Genomic DNA, 20512 nt, shown 5'->3' on the forward strand with positions numbered 1-20512 from the left:
TCAAAGATGAAAATATTTGGCCAAGGCAGACCAAGCATCTTCTCAAGATACTTTAATTTCAGCAACTGAAACTCATCAAACATAATTGAATCAGACAATGCTCGGCACATCTACACTTACATATATTGAACTAATTTTGAAAACTAAGTTGTGGTGGATGTGATCAAAGTGTCTTCCATATCGGTCACAGTGACATTCCAAAAATGACATCTATCTCTCTTTCTGGATCAGGTTGCAACTGGTCACTGATCATTTAAAAATGATTCACTACCATAAGGCTACACAGGTCATCCTTGAATTATGACTACAACTGAGCCCAAAATGTATGATGCTAAGTGAGACATTTGTTAAATGAGTTTTGCCTCATTTAAGTGAATTGCTGAAGTTGTTAAGTTAGTAACTCGTTGTTAAGTGAATCTAAAATTCCCCATTGATTAAGGGGATCACATACAACTCTCATAAATATGGATCAAATGCTGAGTGTCTAAATTTTGATCACATGACCACAGGTATGCTGCAACAGATGTAAGTGCAAACAACGGTCATAAATCACTTTTTTCAATGCTGTTATAATTTTGAATGGCCACTAAATGAACTATTGTTACACAAGGACTATCTGTAACGTATATGGAAATTTTATGGCTAAAATACAGGTAGTCTTTTACTTATAACAGTTTATTTAGTGACTGTTCAAAGTTACAATAGCACTGAAAAAAAGTGCCTGTATGACTGTTTTTCACACTTATGACCATTGCAGTATCCCCATGGTCATATGATCAAAATTCAGAGCAAAGATATCCAAGTTGCCTTGACTGGAAGATAAAAAGAGAAGGAGACAGAGGAAATATGATCAGTAAAGGACTTCAGCTAAACTAGACCTTAGCAACCCAGAAAGGTTATTCTGGCATGGATACCAAGGGTTCTATACCTCTTTTAGCCATTTTTTTAAAAAAAAAGTTTAATGCCAAGCATACCTTTATAGTTTCAAACCAGCGGGGCTGCTTTACTTGGTAATATATAACAGATTTATATTCTGAAAGAGCTTCGTCTCCGGCCCCAGGAAAAATCACATTCTTAAAACAAGGAAACAAAACAAAAATCAATGTTGCGGTTGCAGGTATAAGCAAATGTTATCACCATATTTAAGTGATAATCATAATCATTTTAACATAAACAAGTGCAAAGTTATGCATATTGGAGCAAAGAACCCCAATTATACCTACCAAATGATGGGGACCAAGCTTTCTGATACAACACAAGAAAGGGATCTTGGGGTTTTGGTGGACAGCTCAATGAAGATGTCAACCCAGTGCACAGCAGCAGTAAAAAAAGCAAATTCCATGCTTGGCATGATTAGGAAGGGAATCAAAAATAGGTCGGCAAGTGTTGTATTGCCTCTGTACAAATCGATGGTGAGACCACACTTGGAGTACTGTGTACAGTTCTGGTCACTGTACCTCAAGAAAGATATAATAGAACTGGAAAAGGTACAAAAAAGGGCAAAAAGAATGATTAAGGAAATGGAGCACCTCCCTTATGAAACCAGGTTGCAATGCCTTGGTCTCTTCAGCCTTGAAAGACGGCATTGATCGAAGTGTATAAAATCATGCATGGGATAGAAAAGGTGGATAGAGAAAAATTCTTTTCTCTATCACACAATACTATGACGAGGGGGCACGCCCCAAAGCTCATAGGTAAAAAAGTGAGGACAAATAAAGGGAAATATTTCTTTACCCAGAGGGTCATTGATTTATGGAATTCACTTCCAGAAGAGGTAGTGACAGCTGTCAGCCGGGATAGCTTCAAGGCAGGATTAGATGGATGTGAAGTGTATCGGTGATTATTGAAACAGATGTCCAAGTGCTGCCTCTATGTTGGTTGAGGCAGGCAGGATTCCCTTGGGTACCATTTGTTGGGGGTCAAGGGAAAGGGAGGACTTTGCCATCTCTTTCTTCTCAAGATCCCCATGTACAATTTGTGGGCCACTGTGTGACACAGAATGCTGGACTTGATGGGCTTTGGCCTGATTTAGCATGGCTCTTCTTATGCTCATAATAAAAATTAACTTTTAAATTCAAATATAATAGCAGAGAAATAATATTTTGTAATACATGCAAGTGAAATCTTAAAAATATGTAACAACATTATGAATATTTGAAGGGTCCTTGGGATTCTCTGAGCTTGCTTGTTTTCTTGAAGACATTTCATTACCCTAACTGGATAACATCAGTGCTAGTAAGGAGTGCTGTTTGCTGTAAATTTATATTCTGATGTCTTTCCAGTATATGTGGGTGGGGACGATCTTAGATACTGTTTTGTTGGGCTTTTGCTGTTGGCTTCTTTGGCAGTTTCTTGATTGGGGTATTGCTTATTTGAATGTTGGTCTGACGTTAACCCTGGAGTTAATCTGCTGATTTGGTGATGACTGGTGGGGAGATACTGGAATCTTTTTGTTCTCTTTTGGGATGGTTGATGGTGTCTTTTGCATAGTCTATAGATGTTGTGAATGTCTGTCTATTGAAGACTGATTTGTCCAAGTGCCAAGCTTCTAGACAAATTGGACTCTGACAAATCAGCCATCAATAAACACACAGACACTTACAACATCTATGTTTCCATCACTTTCCCACCAGCAATTACCACCCAGGTCAGTATAGATTAACTCTAGGGTTAACTTCAGACTAAGGATCAAGCAAGTAATACCTCAATCAAGAAACTGCCAAAGAAGCCAACAGCAAACAGCCTAACCAAAGAATCTCTAAGACTGCCCCCACCACACAGATTGGCAAGTCACCAGAGTCTCCGGAGAGGGGCGGCACACAAATCCAATAAATAATAATAATAATAATAATAATAATAATAATAATAATAATAATAATAATAATAATAATAATAATAAACTGATAGCAAACAGCACAGTTAGGGTAATGAAACATTTGCAAGAAAACAAACAAGCTCAGAGAGTATCAAGGACCCCTCATTTCAACTATAAGCTACAAATATTCTTCTTTATTAATATGGATATTTAGATACAGGTAGTCCTTGATGTACAACCATTTCTTTAGCAACGGTTCAGTTACAACAGCACTGAAAAAGTGACCTATGATTGGTCGTTGCAGTTGGCAACTGACATGCATTTACAACAGTTGTAATGTCCTGGAGTCATGTGATCAGCGCTTCAACAGCTGGCTTCTGATGAGTACTCAATGAGGGAAGCCAGACTCACTTAACAATTCAGTTAACAATTGCCATGATTTGCTTAAGCACCATCCAAGAAAAGCATTGTCAAGGCATGACTCATTTAACAATCTCTTTACTTAGCAATGGAAATTCTGATGTCAGTTGTGATTGTAAGTCAAGGACTACATGTAGCACTTTCTTGCACATTCAAATGCTTTCAGTGGAATTAATACGCAAGGGGGTTTTTTGATTGTGGGCTTATACTGAAAAATACACCAAGAATTCAAAAACAGTATTCATCTTTAACTACTATACAATTAATGAATAAGGAAAAGAATGAAGGAAGTTTGTGTTCCAATACTGGAGCACTTGGAGAAAATAAAATACATTTGTGAAGCATCTTTGCAGTCATCTACTGTTATCTTTAAAGATGATAAAGAATGGAGAATACCACTGATGATAAACACAATTATAATTACACAGTAGGAAACCAAATAATGTAATTTCAGATGATTCTGTGTGTCTGGAATCAAGTTGTAAAATTATTATTCTTGAAATCCATGGCAGCATGAGAAAAGTGTAGCATTAAATTATCCAGTAAATGTTCAGGAGACAAAGGGGGGGGGGGTGTGTTTCAAGCTTTAAAAATATTTAACCATGACTTAATAAGTACTTGACTTATACTTCAAATCAACATCATTTTGAACCAACCCAAAATGAGATATCAACTTTCCACAAAAATACCTCTAATTTTTTCCCATCTTCATCATAAACAGATACTGTAACTTCTACATTCTTTGCTGTAGTTTTGTTGCCTTTGTCAAAATCTCCTTGAACTAATGTCACATAAATATCATTACGGACATCACCTAAAAACAAAAGAGACGAATAATTAACTGATTTAATATATTATGATTAACCAGTATCCTACAAAAACAGAAAGAAATTTTTAAGAATTATGGTGGCTTATGATTTGCTTATCTATTTTTTCTTACACTTTCCTCTACGCTATAATAATTTCAATACTACATTTACAAATAATGCATGCAAGAATAGCAGCAGTTAGCTAATTTTCTCTGAGCCTGTGCTTTAGAGTGTTGAATGTACAGAAATTTTCAAGGCAATCATCTACCCCAAATAACACTTCAAGAATAACTCATAATTCACAGTTCACATATAACAAGAATAGCAATAGCACTTAGACTTATATACTGCTTCATAGTGCTTTACAGCCCTATTTAAGCCGTTTACAGAGTCAGCATATTACACGGAACGATCTGTATCTTCATTTTAACATCTAGGAAGGATAGAAGTCTGGGTCAATCTTGAACCAGTGAGGATCGAACTGCTGGCAGTCAGCAGAATTAGTCTGCAATACAGCATTCTAACCACTGCATCACCATGACTTTTCTAAAGAATTATCTGCATGGTCTGTTATGCATGACAAATGAACAGCACATTCATAAACAAGTATGTCTTTTACCTCAAAGAAAAAATAAACAGAATTTAACTAGGTCTTTTTTATGCAAAACAATGTTGAAATACATTCAGACTTCATATTTTTGACAACAAGCAACTTTTAATTCCTCCAAATACTACTTAATACAACATTTAAATTTATTCCTGTATAGCCTTACCAGGCATAATAATTTCTGGAAAGCCCATTTTCCTGGCCACAGCTGTGGTTCTATCAACTAAGTGAGGGAATTCTTTCCGTATCTGATGTATGTCTCCTGGAAGAAGTTTCAGTGTGACCCACAGACCTGTAGAATTGAGTAAAAAATATTATTTCATAAACTGGGAGTTTCACATACAGTCTAACACATTGCGGTGTTTTAATTGTAATATGATGGAAAACTATAAGATTAAAAACATAATTCAGAGAAAGAAGAAACTACAGGTAATTCTCAACTGATAACCATGATGAAGCCCAAAATTTCCATTTCTAAGCAAGATAGTTGTTACTTGTGTCCCATTTTATGACCTTTCTCTACACAGTTGTTAAGCAAATCACTGCAGACATTAAGCAAATCTGGCTTCCCCATTGACTTGGCTTGTTGGCAGCTGGTTCAGAAGATTACAAATAGTAATCACATGACTCTAAGACAGTGGAACTGTCATAAATACATGCCAGTTGCCAAGTTCTTGAATTTATTACATTACTATGGGGAGGCTACAATAATCTAAGTGTGAAAAACAGCCAGAAAAACCTTTTTTTCAATGTCATTCACATGGTCACTAAATGAATGGATGTGAATTAAGGACAACCTGGGTTTATTTTCAGTAGTCAAATAATATCATTCCATATATGACTGCTATTTCTTACTAAGTAAACCAGAGATATAGTTCTCCTGAATAAAAACACATAAAATATCATACGTCCCAAAATACCATGTTTTTATTCAACAGAACTGTATCTCTGGTTTAGTCAGTAAGAAATAGTAGTAAAATATAGAATGATATTATTTGATTACTTGAAATAAATACAGGTAGTCTTCGATTCATATCCAATCATTTAGTGACCATTTGAATGGTGGGTGAATGTGGGTGTAAACATACACACAAACATACATATATATGTCTGTGTATGCATGTATTTATATGAAGTGCCTCCTCCTGTATTTTTCATCATCCATATTAATATAGAAAGAAGAAAGCAATACCATCTTTGAAAAATGTAATTACTATGCAGAGTAAAGTGAACCAAAATAACTGAACACAGACTATGCAATATAAATAAACCTTACCATAAGAATGTATGGGGCCAATGAATGAGTAAAATTGTAGTAATTACTTAAGTATAGCTTTTTAAACATTATTTAAACAAGTATTTTAAAATATTTATGGACAATTCAAGCTGAAATTCTAAACTAAAAAGCAGCATTTCTTAGATAACAGTGGTGCTAAAAATATTGATCAAATGTCCCTACTCAAATTCCCCTTCCCCTTTTATGATTCTGTAATCCCTTAATTTGGAGTAGAATCTGGATGACTAGATGCAGCTGAACATTTATTGGCTGGCTGCCCTTCCTGACATCGCGTGGAATTTGTAGCAGATATTTTCTGTACATCTGCTGCTACCTAGCACTAAACTCATAACTTTCCAAATGGGAAATGATTTTATAAGATTATTTTATTTCTTTTTTTTTAAAAATCCATATTAATTTATATTTCACATAAATAAATTGCAGCAGTGATATACAGAAAAATTAATACAGTGATACCTCATCTTACAAACCCCTCGTCATACAAACTTTTCGAGATACAAACCCTGGAATTAAGATTTTTTTTGCCTCTTCTTCCAAACTATTTCTACCTTACAAACCCAAGCCGCCGCCACTGGGATGCCTCGCCTCCGGACTTCTGTTGCCAGCGAAGCACCCGTTTTTGCGCTGCTGGGATTCCCCTGCTGGGATTCCCCTGCAGCATCACAAAAATACGGAAGTCCAGAGGTGGGGTTTCCCATGGAGGGGAGCCTCAGGAGAATCTCAGCAGCGGAAAAATGGGCACTTTGGCTGGCAAAAGGGGTGAGTTTTGGGCTTGCACGCATTAATAGCTTTTCCATTGATTCCTATGGGAAACATTGTTTCGTCTTATAAACTTTTCACCTTATAAACCTCATTCCAGAACCAATTAAGTTCGTAAGACGAGGTATCACTGTATAAGCCTTTTCTTTTAAATAAATTTTGCAAGAAGCACCCAGCTATTTCTATCTATATTTCTATCTAAAATATCTTGAAAAAGGTTTCTACAGCTATATCCAGTTTCTATTATGGTGGCAAGAGAATTAAATAATAAACTGAATAACAAAAAGAATGTAGCATCTTTAAATATATGTACTGAAAGCTCAGATTGATTTATTATTTTTGAAACAGCCTACTAATCATGATCTCAAATTAATTTTTTTTTCCAGTAAAAAATTGTAAAGTACATTAATAAGATGATGAATGGTTAGATATCAGTAAAAGATGCAAAAATGATAAATGTGTATTTTAAAACATGACTTCAGAATGATTGTCATTCTTCATGAAGCAAAAGAGGAACAAATCCGAAACAAGAAACCTTTTCCATGCTAAGAACAACTCAATAGTTTTAATGCAAAATTGATTACTTTCCTAATCATTGCTAATGCTAACAACCTAAGGAAAGGAAAATACCTACCTTGACCCTTATGATTAACTTCTTTAGCAGCAATCACTTTGTTTATTACAGTCTGAAGAAAATCATTCTCCCCTGCCACCCTGGGTGAAAAACGGGATGATATGTTCAACTGCTTGTGTCGAATGGTGTTATCCAATGCTAGCCTGGAGAATGCACATGACGACCAACACCAAAAGGTAACAAAGATGGAAGGGGCAGAAAACCAGAAGTCGTAGAACAAAGACATAACAGAGAGTATCACACAGGTGACAAAGAGTATTTGTTAGTTGGCACAAGACAAAAGGGAAAAAAAGGAAGACACAGAAAGATAATCAATCAGGAAACTAATAAGGAGAAATGAATTTATGATTTCAGAAAAAAAAACATAATCCAGATTTATCATAGAAGCATGAGAATAGAGATGGAAAGCCTGAAAAAATTACATATAACAACACCAAAATGTAAACATACCACCCCCGTGGACCAGTGAAGCCCAATTTCAGGGATGAAATGAATTGACTACAATTCTAATAACAAATAACAAAAAGCAGAAAGCTACTACGAATAAAACCAGCTTAGTGGGGTTGGAAAACAATCAAGAAAATCCATGAAACGATTTTGCTACGATGGAAAGGATGAAAATATTGAAGTAACAAATGAAATGTAATATTTAGAAAAATATCATCCGCCACTGCGCAGCAATTTGGCCCCATGTTTAATGACAGCTTTTACATTTACCAAGTAACACTAGAAAGATGCAATACAAAATAAATAAAGAACAGGAAAGTCTTCATAAATTGTATGTAATTTATTCTTAATAAAAACTTTTTCTAAAGAATAATTTAATTAAGCATAATATAAAAAAGAAAGGTATAAAACATGAATGAAAAATATTTTTATTTCAAAAAAATTTCAGATCTATGAATATCTCAATTTATTTTTAACCAAAATGCTTTTAGAAGAACAAACAATTCATAATATAATACAAAATAATACTATTGGGATCTTTTGAGAAATATTACCAAGAAACTACCAGTATTAATTAAGCACGTGGAGCTTTGTTTCATTTATCACAAGCCCAATTTTATTCTCTCATTGAGGTTTTTATGTTATACTAGGAGTGTCCAGCCTTGGCAAATTTTAGACTTGTGGACTTCAGTTCCCAGAGCTGGCTAGGAAATTCTGGGAGTTAAAGTTCATAAGTCTTAAATTTGCCATGATTTATACTCATTTATGCCAATTAATTTTCTTCTTTTTATTTAAAAGCTATTATGGATGCATCCAAGTAATGTTCATTTGTGTTTATTATATAACTTTTTAAATGCATTTATGTTTGCACATATGCACATTAGTCAAAACATGCAAACACATTCAACATTAAGTTTATTGGAAAAAATGATGTTCTTCTACTCAATCACTATCATTAGCCATTAATAATAGAGCAGTGTATACTCTGGTTTTAGAAATTTGATAAATAAATTTGAAAAATAAATTTAATTATACCCTGAGGATAATTGCTCTTACTTCTACCAAAAGATCTAAACAATTCATATTCATGTATCATGTTTTTCTTTAAATTTAAAATACTGTATTTTAAATTGTACTCAAGCTTTCAACTTAGTCCAAATATTTTATGCACACATATCTTATTACATTGAAACAAAAGAAAACAGTTAGTTCTAAAATGTACATATTTGAAACTATTAATATTCCAATACCTACATCTCTGATTCTTCCAAGAATGGTATTAGCAACTCAAGATTTTGAACTACAAAGTTAAATAGAAAATGTTTTCACAACACAGAGAATTTTGTCTGCAGGCAGGTTGTGCCTTTACAAACACTAAAATTATCTTAGCTTTACAAAAAAAATAATAATTCAGAGCTTAAATTTTTTGGGAAGAGATTGTTTAATCACATAGGTTAATTCCAAAACAAATCAGTTTTTCTTCCAAAACTATCCTGTCCATTTAGCTTTTTATTTATTTTATTTATTAGATTTGTATGCCGCCCCTCTCCGTAGACTCGGGGCGGCTAACAAACTGTGAGAATTTATTTTAAACAAAGAATCATAACCCATCTATCCCTGATATCAGTCCTGATTACTTTTCTATATTAATTTGCACTTACGGTTGAAAGGGAATGAAGTGCTGCTTGTCTTCATCATCTACTTTCCCATTAATTATGTCAGTTATATCCATCACTGAATTCAAAGAGAAACAAGCATCAGTAAGGATTAAGTTATAATGGAAAAAGAGTGGCAAACAGTGATGATAATGGACTGCTTGGAATTATTTTCTATTAAGAAGTGTTATTCTGTTGAAAGACAAACTGCTTCACTCATATCAGTAAAACAAGGTAGAATCTTCTGGAGGTAATATTGGTTATTTATTGGCATTAACCAATGACTATATCTGTATCTATATCAACATCTATATCCATATCTATAGCTGCCTAAATTGATATAAAATTATGTTTAAAACTTAAAGCATTAAAATTGATAGAAATCAGCCAAAGCCAGAAAGAAATAAGCAGACACCTTGCCCAAGATCTCTTGAAATGTTTTTACCTCTTTTCTATTATCCTTCAAACAAAAGAACAATAGGTTGAGCCAGAATGAACCCTATTATCATGCCACTCCACAGAGAGAAACAGAGTGTTTGGCCACAGTCTTCTGTCCAATGGCAAATGCCACCGTTTTGTTCCCTTGAAGCCTACCTCAAAGCTTTCATTCTTTCTGGGAATTGAGCCAACTCATCTCCCCATTGTCCTTTACTGTAGGTTCTGGTTGGATAGCAAGTCACACTGTGCTGGTCACTCTTGCGCTCCTTAGGATACATGTGGACCCTCTGTGAAGCACTTCTCACATATATCTTCAAACCTTCCTGACTCATGCAGCATCTCACAATTCCTCACATCCCCTCTCCAATCCATGCAGACATTCTCATATACATCCTCCATCCATCCCCCATCCTCGCAACCCTTTACTACTTGCAGATCTGGAACTTGCAACTTCTTTCCAGCTTCTCCACTGACTTTGGTCAGGTTCGGGAGCTTGCCTAACAACTGTGGGATTCAGTTAATCATGGCAACTGGAACCGCAGGAATTGACATCACTAAGCAAGGCAGTCATGTTTTACAACCGCATCGCTTAGTGATAGAAATTTCAGTCCCAATTACTACCATAAGTCTAGGACTTCCTACATGCAAAAAATATGTTGCAAAAAGTTTGAACAAAACTACAGTAGATCTAACAGCTTCAATCCTTAGCAGCTGCTATTATTGGCAAAGCATTTGGACAATGTACTGTAGAGAAGAATTGATTACCTGCTACACCAAAAGGTCGCCGTAACCCAGAAGTTAGTTTCCTTGTGTTGTTCTCTCTTTGTTCCATTCTACCAACTCGTACAATCTGACACACAAAACTGATCTTCTCTCTCTTCCGGTCTTTACTGCTGCCAAGGTCCTAGAAATGTGAATTTTTTCCTTAAAAAATTCTCTCACACAGTTATTTTACATACTGAAGTTTTAATATTAGCTCGTCTTCATTTTTACAATCCTTTTTAACACAGCTAAATGTTCATACTGATAGTTAAGGGATATATTTATCTCTTAAAAGCTGTTATATAGAATCTTGAATAATTTTGCTAGATTAAAAGGCTATTTTCCCTCTAACTGTGAAAAGGATTCAAATTTGTTTATTTTGGAGATAGGACGAGGAAATGTTATTTTAATAACACCATAGGGAAATCCATGTAGATTTTAAATGCATTAACAAAGAGTAAACAAAACTTATGAGGCACATCTGCCTAAGACAGCCATCTCCAAATACATTCCCAGCTCTGAAAAAGAAAGCAGATCTCCATCCAGGACCAATGATTGTACAAAATTCCTAGCTATCACAGCCATTGAAATTTTCTACTGTTGGCTTTCTTCTAATTTATGCTAGACTGCCAGAATGGAAGACTCAGCTTCATAATATTTAAATGACTCTTTCCCATTTCTAAAGCTACCAAAATTAACTTAAGGCTCTTTGTATATATATTCTAGTACAACATTAAAAATACTGAAACAACAGGATAATGTAAGTATCACAAATATAAAAAGAATATTCACCGTAAAGACTGCTCGAAGATTATGCAATTTATCTATGTCTTTTGGTAGACCAGAACTTGACCATCTCACCAGATAATTCTCACTATGTAAATAAAAATAAAATTTTACTCTCTTATTCATTATGAAAGCAAAAGCAGTTTTACATTAAAATATGTTAACATTATATTTAAACAAACACACTGAGGGTTATTCAGAGTTTGATGCAAACTAGATTTATTTATTTGCACAATTTATAGTTTGCCTAATGACTCTAGGTAGTTTACAATTAATAAAGTAAAAATGTATAAAAATCTTTAACTCTCTTTCTCTCTCTCTCTCTCTATATGTATGTATGTATGTATGTATGTATGTATGTATGTATGTATGTATATATGACGGTCTTGGCATATTCGGGTTTCTTCCCATGTAGGATTCAGAAATTTGCAGGTTCAAGTCGCAGTGGGTATGGCTAGCTGATGAGGCCAAAATAAGGCCGAAATAGATCTACCCTAGTCTCCCTTAATTTTCAAATTCAGCAAAAAAAAATATGTGACACATACAGATAGAATTGTTGGCTATCAATAAAATTAACTGCCTTGGAAATAGCCCTAGGTTGGGCCGAGAGGCAAATAAGGAGATGTGATGTTCCTTTAGTACACCAGGGTGATTCGACACAAAAATATGTAACCCTTCCCTGGTGCAGAGCTGAAGGGATTGGATACTGTAGCTTAGAGGATAATTCTCTGCCTTACAAGGCAAAGGTTTCAGGTTCAAGTCCCAGTGGGTATGTCTAGCTGATGAGGCCAAAATAAGGCCAAAATAGATCTATCCTAGTCTCCCTTAATTTTCAAATTCAGCAAAAAAAACATGTGACATATATATATATGTCACATGTTTTTTGCTGAATTTGAAAATTAAATATATAAATTCATAATTTTAAATCCCACAGATCACTAATACGATCTGCCTAATGACCGGATGGGCATGGCTAGGTGGCCAAGTGACTGGGTGGGCATGGCCATCTTGCTGTCACTCACACCTAGGGCCACCTCGCCGGCCTCTACTTGCTTCTCCCTTGCCAGCCAATCCTCCCCTCCCCTCCCGGGCTCCTTAGACAACTGCCATGAGAAACAGTTGGCAAAACAGCTGGCTCAGTTCCAATTGGATCTGACCGAGAAGCAGGATAAGAATTAGGAGCATAGGCTTTCCAAGCAAAGGAAAGACCTATGGGAGTACAAGGTCAGATAATGGCCCTTGGAGGCTCACTAGACTGGGATGGTCAGCCAGTTCCAGGTCGTGATGCAGTCCCACTGGAACAAGGCCTTCCAGCTCTTTACCATCAATGGCACTTCCCTCCAATCTTCGCCCAAAGCCCCACACCAGGAGTTGAAGCAGACTCCAAGTCAGAATTTCTGACCCAGACAAAAACACCCCGAAGGAAGAGAGTCTCTGCAGCAACACAAACATTCATAGTTTGAGGACCCTGGTTTAGTACAGTATAAAAAATGCAAATAATTTTTCTGAGAACACCAAAATTTTCTCATGGACCACCAATTGGTGACCACTAATTAGATAGATAGACAGACAGACAGACAGACAGATAGATTAAAAAAAGAAAAATATATAAATATCTCAGATCTAAAAAAATGGAACTAAGGACAAAATACATTTTTTCTTTTAATTGTTACCAAATAAAAATGATCTTGGAATGCAAGGAAGAGTTCATTTTGCTATGTCTAAAGCAAAATAAATTCAAAACAGCCTTCTCAAATTCATTTTCTAGTGACGTGTCAGCTTAGTATGTGACTTTGTAAAATATAGATTGTAAACAAAAAGCATTATACCTATTTTAAAAATCATTTATACTTGTAATGTATCATATGTTTCATAGCTTTCATCCTATCTGATTTCAAAGCAGACCTGTGATGTTGACTATTATCATTCTCATTCTGTTCTAGGACAAGAAAACATTCATCTCTTTCAGAAAAAGAATCCATAGATTATTTTTAATGGATTTTTTTCTTTTGTATGAAGCTATAGGATACTGAATATCCATTATAAAATTTCTTAACCTTTTAGTACTGCATTTTTAATGTTTCATATTGTAAACTGGAAAGTCCACAGGAAAAATTATTTGTCTTTTTCTTCTTGTTGTAAAAGGTAATAGCACAACAGCACCAGAAGGTCCCAATAATGCCACAAACTATATAAACTATATAAATAGTAATTAACACTATAACCTTTCATAGACATACGATGGCTAACAACAGTATTTCTCAGATAGCCTCTTTGTCCTTCCCATGTTAATACGTATTAGATAAAATCTGTTTTATTCCTTTGATATTTTGAAGTTCTAAAGCAAGCATGAGAGCAGTTAAAGCACTGACCTTATAAATTTGGATTCCAAAGGATCATATAAAGACATAAGGACTTCAGCATCTTCTCCAATTTTGCAAACAACATTTTTCAGATTTACAAATAATGCAAATGAAGGTGTTGCAGCAAATTTTGCTTCTCTACTAATGTCAAGATTCTGCTTTTGAGACTAAGAGAGACCAACAGAAAAAAATTATACAATATTCTGCAGTTACCATCGTTATATAGTAATACAATCAATTACAGTCATACCTCGTCTTACAAACCTAATTGATTCCAGGGGAGGTTCGTAAGACGAAAGGTTTGTAAGACGAAACATTGTTTCCCATAGGAAACAATGTAAAGTTAATTAATCCGTGCAACCAAAAAAAAAACCCGCAAAAAAACGCTGCCGCCCGGCTGTCACCTTTTAAAACAGCCTGGGGGCTTCTCAGCAACCTCCCGAACGCCAAACGCCAAACCCGAACTTCCGGGTTCGGCGTTTGGGAGGCCACCAAGAAGCCCCCAGGCTGTTTTAAAAGGTGACAGCCGGGCGGCAGGGCTTCCCAGCAGCCTCTGAATGCCGAACGCGGAAGTTCGGGTTTGGCGTTCGGCTTCGGGAGGCTGCTGGGAAGCCGCCCGGCTGTTTTAAAAGGTGACAGCCAGGCTGGGGCGCTTCCCAGCAGCCTCCCGAACCCCGAACCCGGAAGTTCGGCAAAAGTTCGGGGTTCGGGAGGCTGCTGGGAAGCCCCCCAGCCCGGCTGTCACCTTTTAAAACAGCCGGGCGGCTTCCCAGCAGCCTCCCGAAGCCGAACGCCAAACCCGAACTTCGGGGTTCGGCGTTCAGAGGCTGCTGGGAAGCCCCGCTGCCCAGCTGTCACCTTTTAAAACAGCCGGGGGGCTTCCCAGCAGCCTCCCGAACGCCGAACCCGGAACTTTGGGTTTGGCGTTCGTAACACGAAAAAAGTTCGTAAGAGGCAATTTTTTTCTGAACCCCGGGTTCGTATCTCGAGTTGTTCGTAAGACGAGGGGTTCGTATCTTGAGGTACCACTGTACATAAATCTACTTTTGTAAGTGTATATGGATTGGGTATAATTGTATAATTAACTAATCCCTAGTCACCTTCATTCCATTTATGTCTGCTCTGTTAAATGTAGAACTGTTCTAAGAAATGTGAAAAGGTAAAAAGTGAAAGAACCCAAATAAATTTTGCAGTACTACCTTCAAAGTAAGCGAAAGGACAATTCATTACTTCTATGTGCCTGAATAAACAGACTAATTACATATTTGCAAATCCACACAAATCCTGGCAAAGCATAAAATTTATCATTTATGAATGCAAATTTCAGATTCTGCCTACAATATTCCCCAAAAGTCTAGAAAAAAGTGTAATATTACTAAAGCCAGATAAAGCAAATAATGTATTTTTGAAAATATAAATGTTTGCCTGAGCATTATGGCCAAACCTTTTTGTAAGATGGACAAAAGATTCAGTGCATGAGCTACCTTTCACAAAGCAAAATTGGTTTCAAATTATTTAAGGTAGTGGTCCCCAATCTTTCTGGCACCAGAGGTGGAGGAGGGATGCTATCACACGCAACATACTAGATCAAGTTTTGCTCTCTCTCGCACTGCTTATGCAACCTGGTTCCCAATAGGCCATGTCCAGGTACCTGTCCATGGCCCAGAGATTAGGGACTCCTGATCTAAGACCTAACCAAATTGTGCCTGTTTCGGGTGTTTAGGTTCCATGCATGGAATAAGAAGAGAAAATGTCAAGACTGTAAGTGACTGAAAGAAGGCAAGACATAGAGAAAAGGGGAGGGGGACTTGGAACAACGAGAACAGAGAGACATCATAAGATATAACATGATAGAATACAGACAGACTGGGGTACAAGGGATGTTTTATTCTGGGCAGTTAAGAAAAATGTAGGGTCAAGGAGCAGTGACCTAAAAACATTAAGAAAGGAAAGGAGAAGAAGAATTACAAAGAGAAATAATTTTGTATCTCACTTTTTCTTCCAGCAGTCTTTCTTCTACTTGTTTGGAGGTTGTTTCGTGAGCTCTGAAAAGGCTAATTGTGCTGGTTTGATCTGGATCTAATATGTTACCATCTTCATCCCTTACCACTAAATCCAAATCGAGAATTCTGTATGGGACAGAAAACAGTCAAAACAACACGATGGTTAACATAAAATCTGCTCAAAAACTCTGCCATCAAGTCCTTTTGCTGGAATCCAAATAGTTATAAAATATAATATTCAATTTGGAGTAGGAGAAAAAGTGATCAAAGGTCCTTTTTAATACTCTTCTCTCAGACAAATTAAAACAATACATTTTGAAATTCAGGCTGAACAAATTTATTATGTGCTTTTTGGTATAATATATATAAACCACCAAAAACAATACAGACAGTCCTTCGATATAGGACCACAAATGAGCCCAAAATTTAAGTTGGTAAGTGAGACATTTCTTAAGTGAATTTTGCCCCCTTTTACAACCTTTATTGCCACAGTTGTTAATGAATCACTGCAATTGTTATGTTAGTGACATGATTGTTAAGTAAATCAGGTTCCCCCATTGATTTTGCTTGTCAGAAGAGTACAAAGGGACATGACCCCAAAACACTGCAACCATCATAAATATCGATCAGTTGTCAAGCTTCTGAATTTTGATCACCTGACTATGGGGATGTTGCAATGGTCATAAGTATAAAAAACTGTCATATCACTTTTTTCAGTGCCATTGTAACTTTGAACAGTAATTAAATGAACTGCTGTAAGTCAATTTTTTTTAAATTGCCTTACAATATTTCTGAAAAAGAATGAGAAAAGGAAAGACTGATCTGTATTTTTCACATAACATTTATTAACGACATTATACATTTTTAATGTCTAGAAATAGCCAAACTGAAATTCTCATGTTGGATTCATTATGGGAAAGCATTAATGCTTATTTGCAGTAAACAAAAATGACATTTTACGGTATGTAATATGGACAGAAATTCAAACTCAGTTGTCTCAATTCTAAAGGATAATAGCAATCATTTAATTATTCCATCAAAACAATAATGGGAAAAAAAAGGATACATGTAATGTTTTAACATTTAGCATCTGGAGATTGAATAGCTAGTTCCTTATCCAGATGGCTAAATAATATAGCCAACAAATAATGCTGACAACTTCTGATAAATTGTATGAAAAGGAGAACATTGAATGTTGACTGTAAATGTTCTTGTTAGCAGAATTTTTTATATATTTCTGTGATGGAAAAGAGAAAGGCAACAATTTCCACTATTCTACAGAAAACGAAATAAATAAATAAATAAACAAATACAAATAAAGCAGCTTCTCATACTCTCCACTACTTTTCATGTGCTCATTATAAAGCAAAATTTTTAAAATACCTAAATTCTCCTTCCATTTATTTGCTTTAAGGTAAGTCTTTCTCCATTTTTTCCTCTCACAATAAAAACTTTTCCAAGCCTCACAGAAAACACAGTTAAAGACTTCTAAAAGCATGCAAAAATGTAGTTCATGAAAGGTATTGTCCTGCTGAATCTTAATGCTGCCTTGATAAATTCAAACTGTCATCTCAAATGTGTCTCAAAATCTCATTTATTTGAGGGCAACTATGGAAAATCTAGGGGTCAAGACAGGAAAGGGGCTGCTTTTGAAGGAAACATGGTCAATGATAATTATCATATCACTAGAAACTTCCACAGGCTAGCACATTCTGATAACCACTGCTATTTCCAAAGTTTCCAAATTTGTCTATGTGAAACAATTTACTTTTCTCCTAAGCAGCCATAAGAGTGCCATATATTATACTGGTCATTGGTGTGTATATGTGTGTGTGTGTGTACGTGCATACATTTGTACACACATGTTGAGAATTTTTGTCTTCTGATTGTGACACACTGTTTAGCATAGTCAGATGTACCAATCATTTATAAATGTTAGAACAAATGACTGCCAAGCAGGTGATTAAGTTTATTGTAGAATTTGTATCATGATCTTTTAAAACTTGTCCTGAAAGTGGTTAAAAAGTTTTTTGCAAATTGGTCAGTTAAAGTTAATAGATGTTATTACTTTTTAAACATTTATGAAATCTATTTAGCCTTATCTTATCTAAATGCCAATTATAGTTTATTACTGAAGCTGGGGATCTGAGCTAATTAATTGGTTATATGCATATTATCTTAGCACATATTACTTAGATCAAAAATTATTGCATTGCTGTAGTTTTGAATTGACCACAATTTTGGATACACAAGTAACAAATAAAAATTATTTACACATTATTTTTACTGAGTTCTGCATGGAAAAAAATACATTTGGAAAATTGTATCTTAAAACATTTTCTTTAAGCAATCAATAGAGAGGTTACTGATTCTGTAAATAATATTTATATTGCCATATCCATCTTTTTAATGGATATATAATATATGATGCATAAACAGAAGTATAGAAAATCATCAAAGTGAAAAACAAAAATTAAAACAAGGAAATATATGCCTGTTTTAAGCTAGCAATCACCAACCTGTTTCCATAATCAATCTTTGCTGTGACTTTCTTCTTTAGCTCTTTGAGTTCATCTTGGGGAAGTGTTCCAGACAGTATTTGTGATCGCCATTCAATAAGATCATATATCATATGTCTTACATTACGAAACATTTCTCTGTTGTCTTGCTGTGTGATAAGAAAACATGTTAGTTCTCTCATTGATTATACTCCCTTATTTACATAGAAATATAAAAATATAAACAATATAAAACAGAAGTAAAAGGTAAGTATGGAAGCAGGTTTCTATAACTTCGGTGTGAAATTCACTTGATCCTGTAGGTCATCACTTCTTATCCCAAATCATTTGTATTTCCTCATATAGGGAAATATTACATGTGAAATCAACCACAAGTAACTCATCCAAGAATCAGTAGTCCAATACAAATTAAAACTATTCATTTTCTAGAAAACTATAAATGAAAGTTTTGAATTAAATCTTCAGAAGACGTTAGGTTCAAGTACTGCATTCTATCATGAGAAGGAATTTTAAGTGGGCTACTTAAAAAGCTGTGAGTTTTTATTCTACATTCCTCATTTATTTTTATAAACCTTTAACTTGTTTTTCCTTCTGCAAAGAATGATATTTTAACAAGATATTTGACATATAGGTTTGCCATAATCTTCTTGAAGTTAAAAATGACAAAATTATTATCTTAGTCATGATCAAAAGATCCTCAGCTGGACCAGCTAATTTACATGCATATAAAGGTGCAGAATTAACTGCATTAAAAAAAGCAGTATGGATTTAAATAGCATATAAAATATAGTTATCTGACAGTGGTGTATTATTTGCTCCAAAGGGACTAGTGCTTACTGAGGACACCCATTCCTTACAATAGAATCAGACAGAACAAGCACTCACTGACAGTTGGAATTCTGTTACAATTAGCTGGGCTGTCTGATGTAAGACCTAATATTCGTTGACTGTCAGTCTAAGCAAATCTAGGTTATATAATTAATTATTAATAGTGGAATGCCTTCCAAGTCATATATAGATGATACACATCACAGCATAAAACTAAGCAGCAGTAAGAAAAGAAGAAAGTAAGTTAACAGATTCATTCTCTTCACTTCAACTGGAAAGGGAAAATAATGTTTGGTACAAAAATCTGCAAGATCCAGCAATAAAAATTGCACATACAAGGTGTGATCTATATGGAAATCCAAAAATGAAGACTGCCTTTGGCTATATCTGGATGCCTTTATCCTCTGGGTACTTTTGACATTAACACAAGTTACAGAATTCACAAATTAACATCAGGTCTTTTTAATCTACTATAATAATGCCCTTTCTATTTCTCTATATTCTGCAGGAAGAAAAAAACGAGGAATGACAAAAATCTTGGAATAGGCTTAGCATGAAGAAAACATTGTTAATGGCAAGTGCAGTTCAATAATGAATCAGGATGGCCCAGCAGATGGTGGATTTTCCTACTCTGTCCATTAGCTCCATTTTTCAAGCAAATTAAACTTCCTTATTTAGATACAATCCACAGATCTTTCTACCTGGTACAATTGTAGGACAGTAGTTAGTTTTGAATAGTTGTGATTTACATGCCTAAAGTACGGATTGTCGTTTTAATAGGGAATAAAAGAGTTTCTACTTGGAAAAGTTAATATGCAAAGCATATTCCTTTTCTTCAGCAATTATTTCAAATCACTGGCATGTACTTAATTGGTTTCTTTAGCTTGGCTGGTTTATAGATTAAGCTCCTTGGTTATCCTACAAAGAGGAATTCTAAATAAACCTAAAATACTTACAATATAAAGATGTCGCCATATTGTGGACCATTCCCGTAGTGTACTGGTAACCTCCTGAATAAGTGGCAATTCACTTGGTATAACAGTTTCATGTTGTCTAAGAATATGGGAACACCAAGAAGGGTGGGAGTATGGGGACAGAAAACATAAGACAATTAATTATCAATATATTAAATGCACCGGTATTCTATTTTTATTTAACAATTCATAAACATGCATTGCAAAATACATTTCTAATGTTTAAAATCTTAATAAGTAAGAGATTTTATTTGCTGTTATTTATTATAATGTAAATATTAAACTGTATGAAATAAGGCTTTTTTGTTTTAAAACATTAGCATTGTAGTAAGCCAAATTCCCAAAGAATAAAGTTTTCTGTGTTGTTTTGAATTCCATATGGAATAAACATCTCAA

General features: G+C 35.0%; 1 protein-coding gene across 4 annotated transcripts in view; it reads right to left on the bottom strand.

Moving 5' to 3' along the window:
* DOCK1 (dedicator of cytokinesis 1) overlaps positions 1-20512 on the bottom strand; it is a 466948-nt gene that overhangs the window by 369924 nt on the left and 76512 nt on the right. For 2 of the 4 annotated variants that reach the window (XM_070752482.1, XM_070752481.1), the window contains exons 5-15: positions 20099-20195; positions 18315-18463; positions 15786-15921; positions 13802-13959; positions 11436-11517; positions 10647-10785; positions 9450-9522; positions 7342-7421; positions 4818-4943; positions 3925-4049; positions 975-1073 (exon numbers count right to left, since the gene is read on the bottom strand). In XM_070752482.1, the coding sequence (XP_070608583.1) occupies positions 975-1073; positions 3925-4049; positions 4818-4943; positions 7342-7421; positions 9450-9522; positions 10647-10785; positions 11436-11517; positions 13802-13959; positions 15786-15921; positions 18315-18463; positions 20099-20195 (1264 nt within the window). Of the gene's footprint in view, positions 1-974; positions 1074-3924; positions 4050-4817; positions 4944-7341; positions 7485-9449; positions 9523-10646; positions 10786-11435; positions 11518-13801; positions 13960-15785; positions 15922-18314; positions 18464-20098; positions 20196-20512 lie in introns of all 4 variants that reach the window. The other 2 variants (XM_070752480.1, XM_070752479.1) reach the window with 1 other exon arrangement.

The sequence above is a fragment of the Erythrolamprus reginae genome, chromosome 5 (assembly GCF_031021105.1).
Source record: "Erythrolamprus reginae isolate rEryReg1 chromosome 5, rEryReg1.hap1, whole genome shotgun sequence".
NCBI lineage: Eukaryota > Metazoa > Chordata > Lepidosauria > Squamata > Dipsadidae > Erythrolamprus > Erythrolamprus reginae.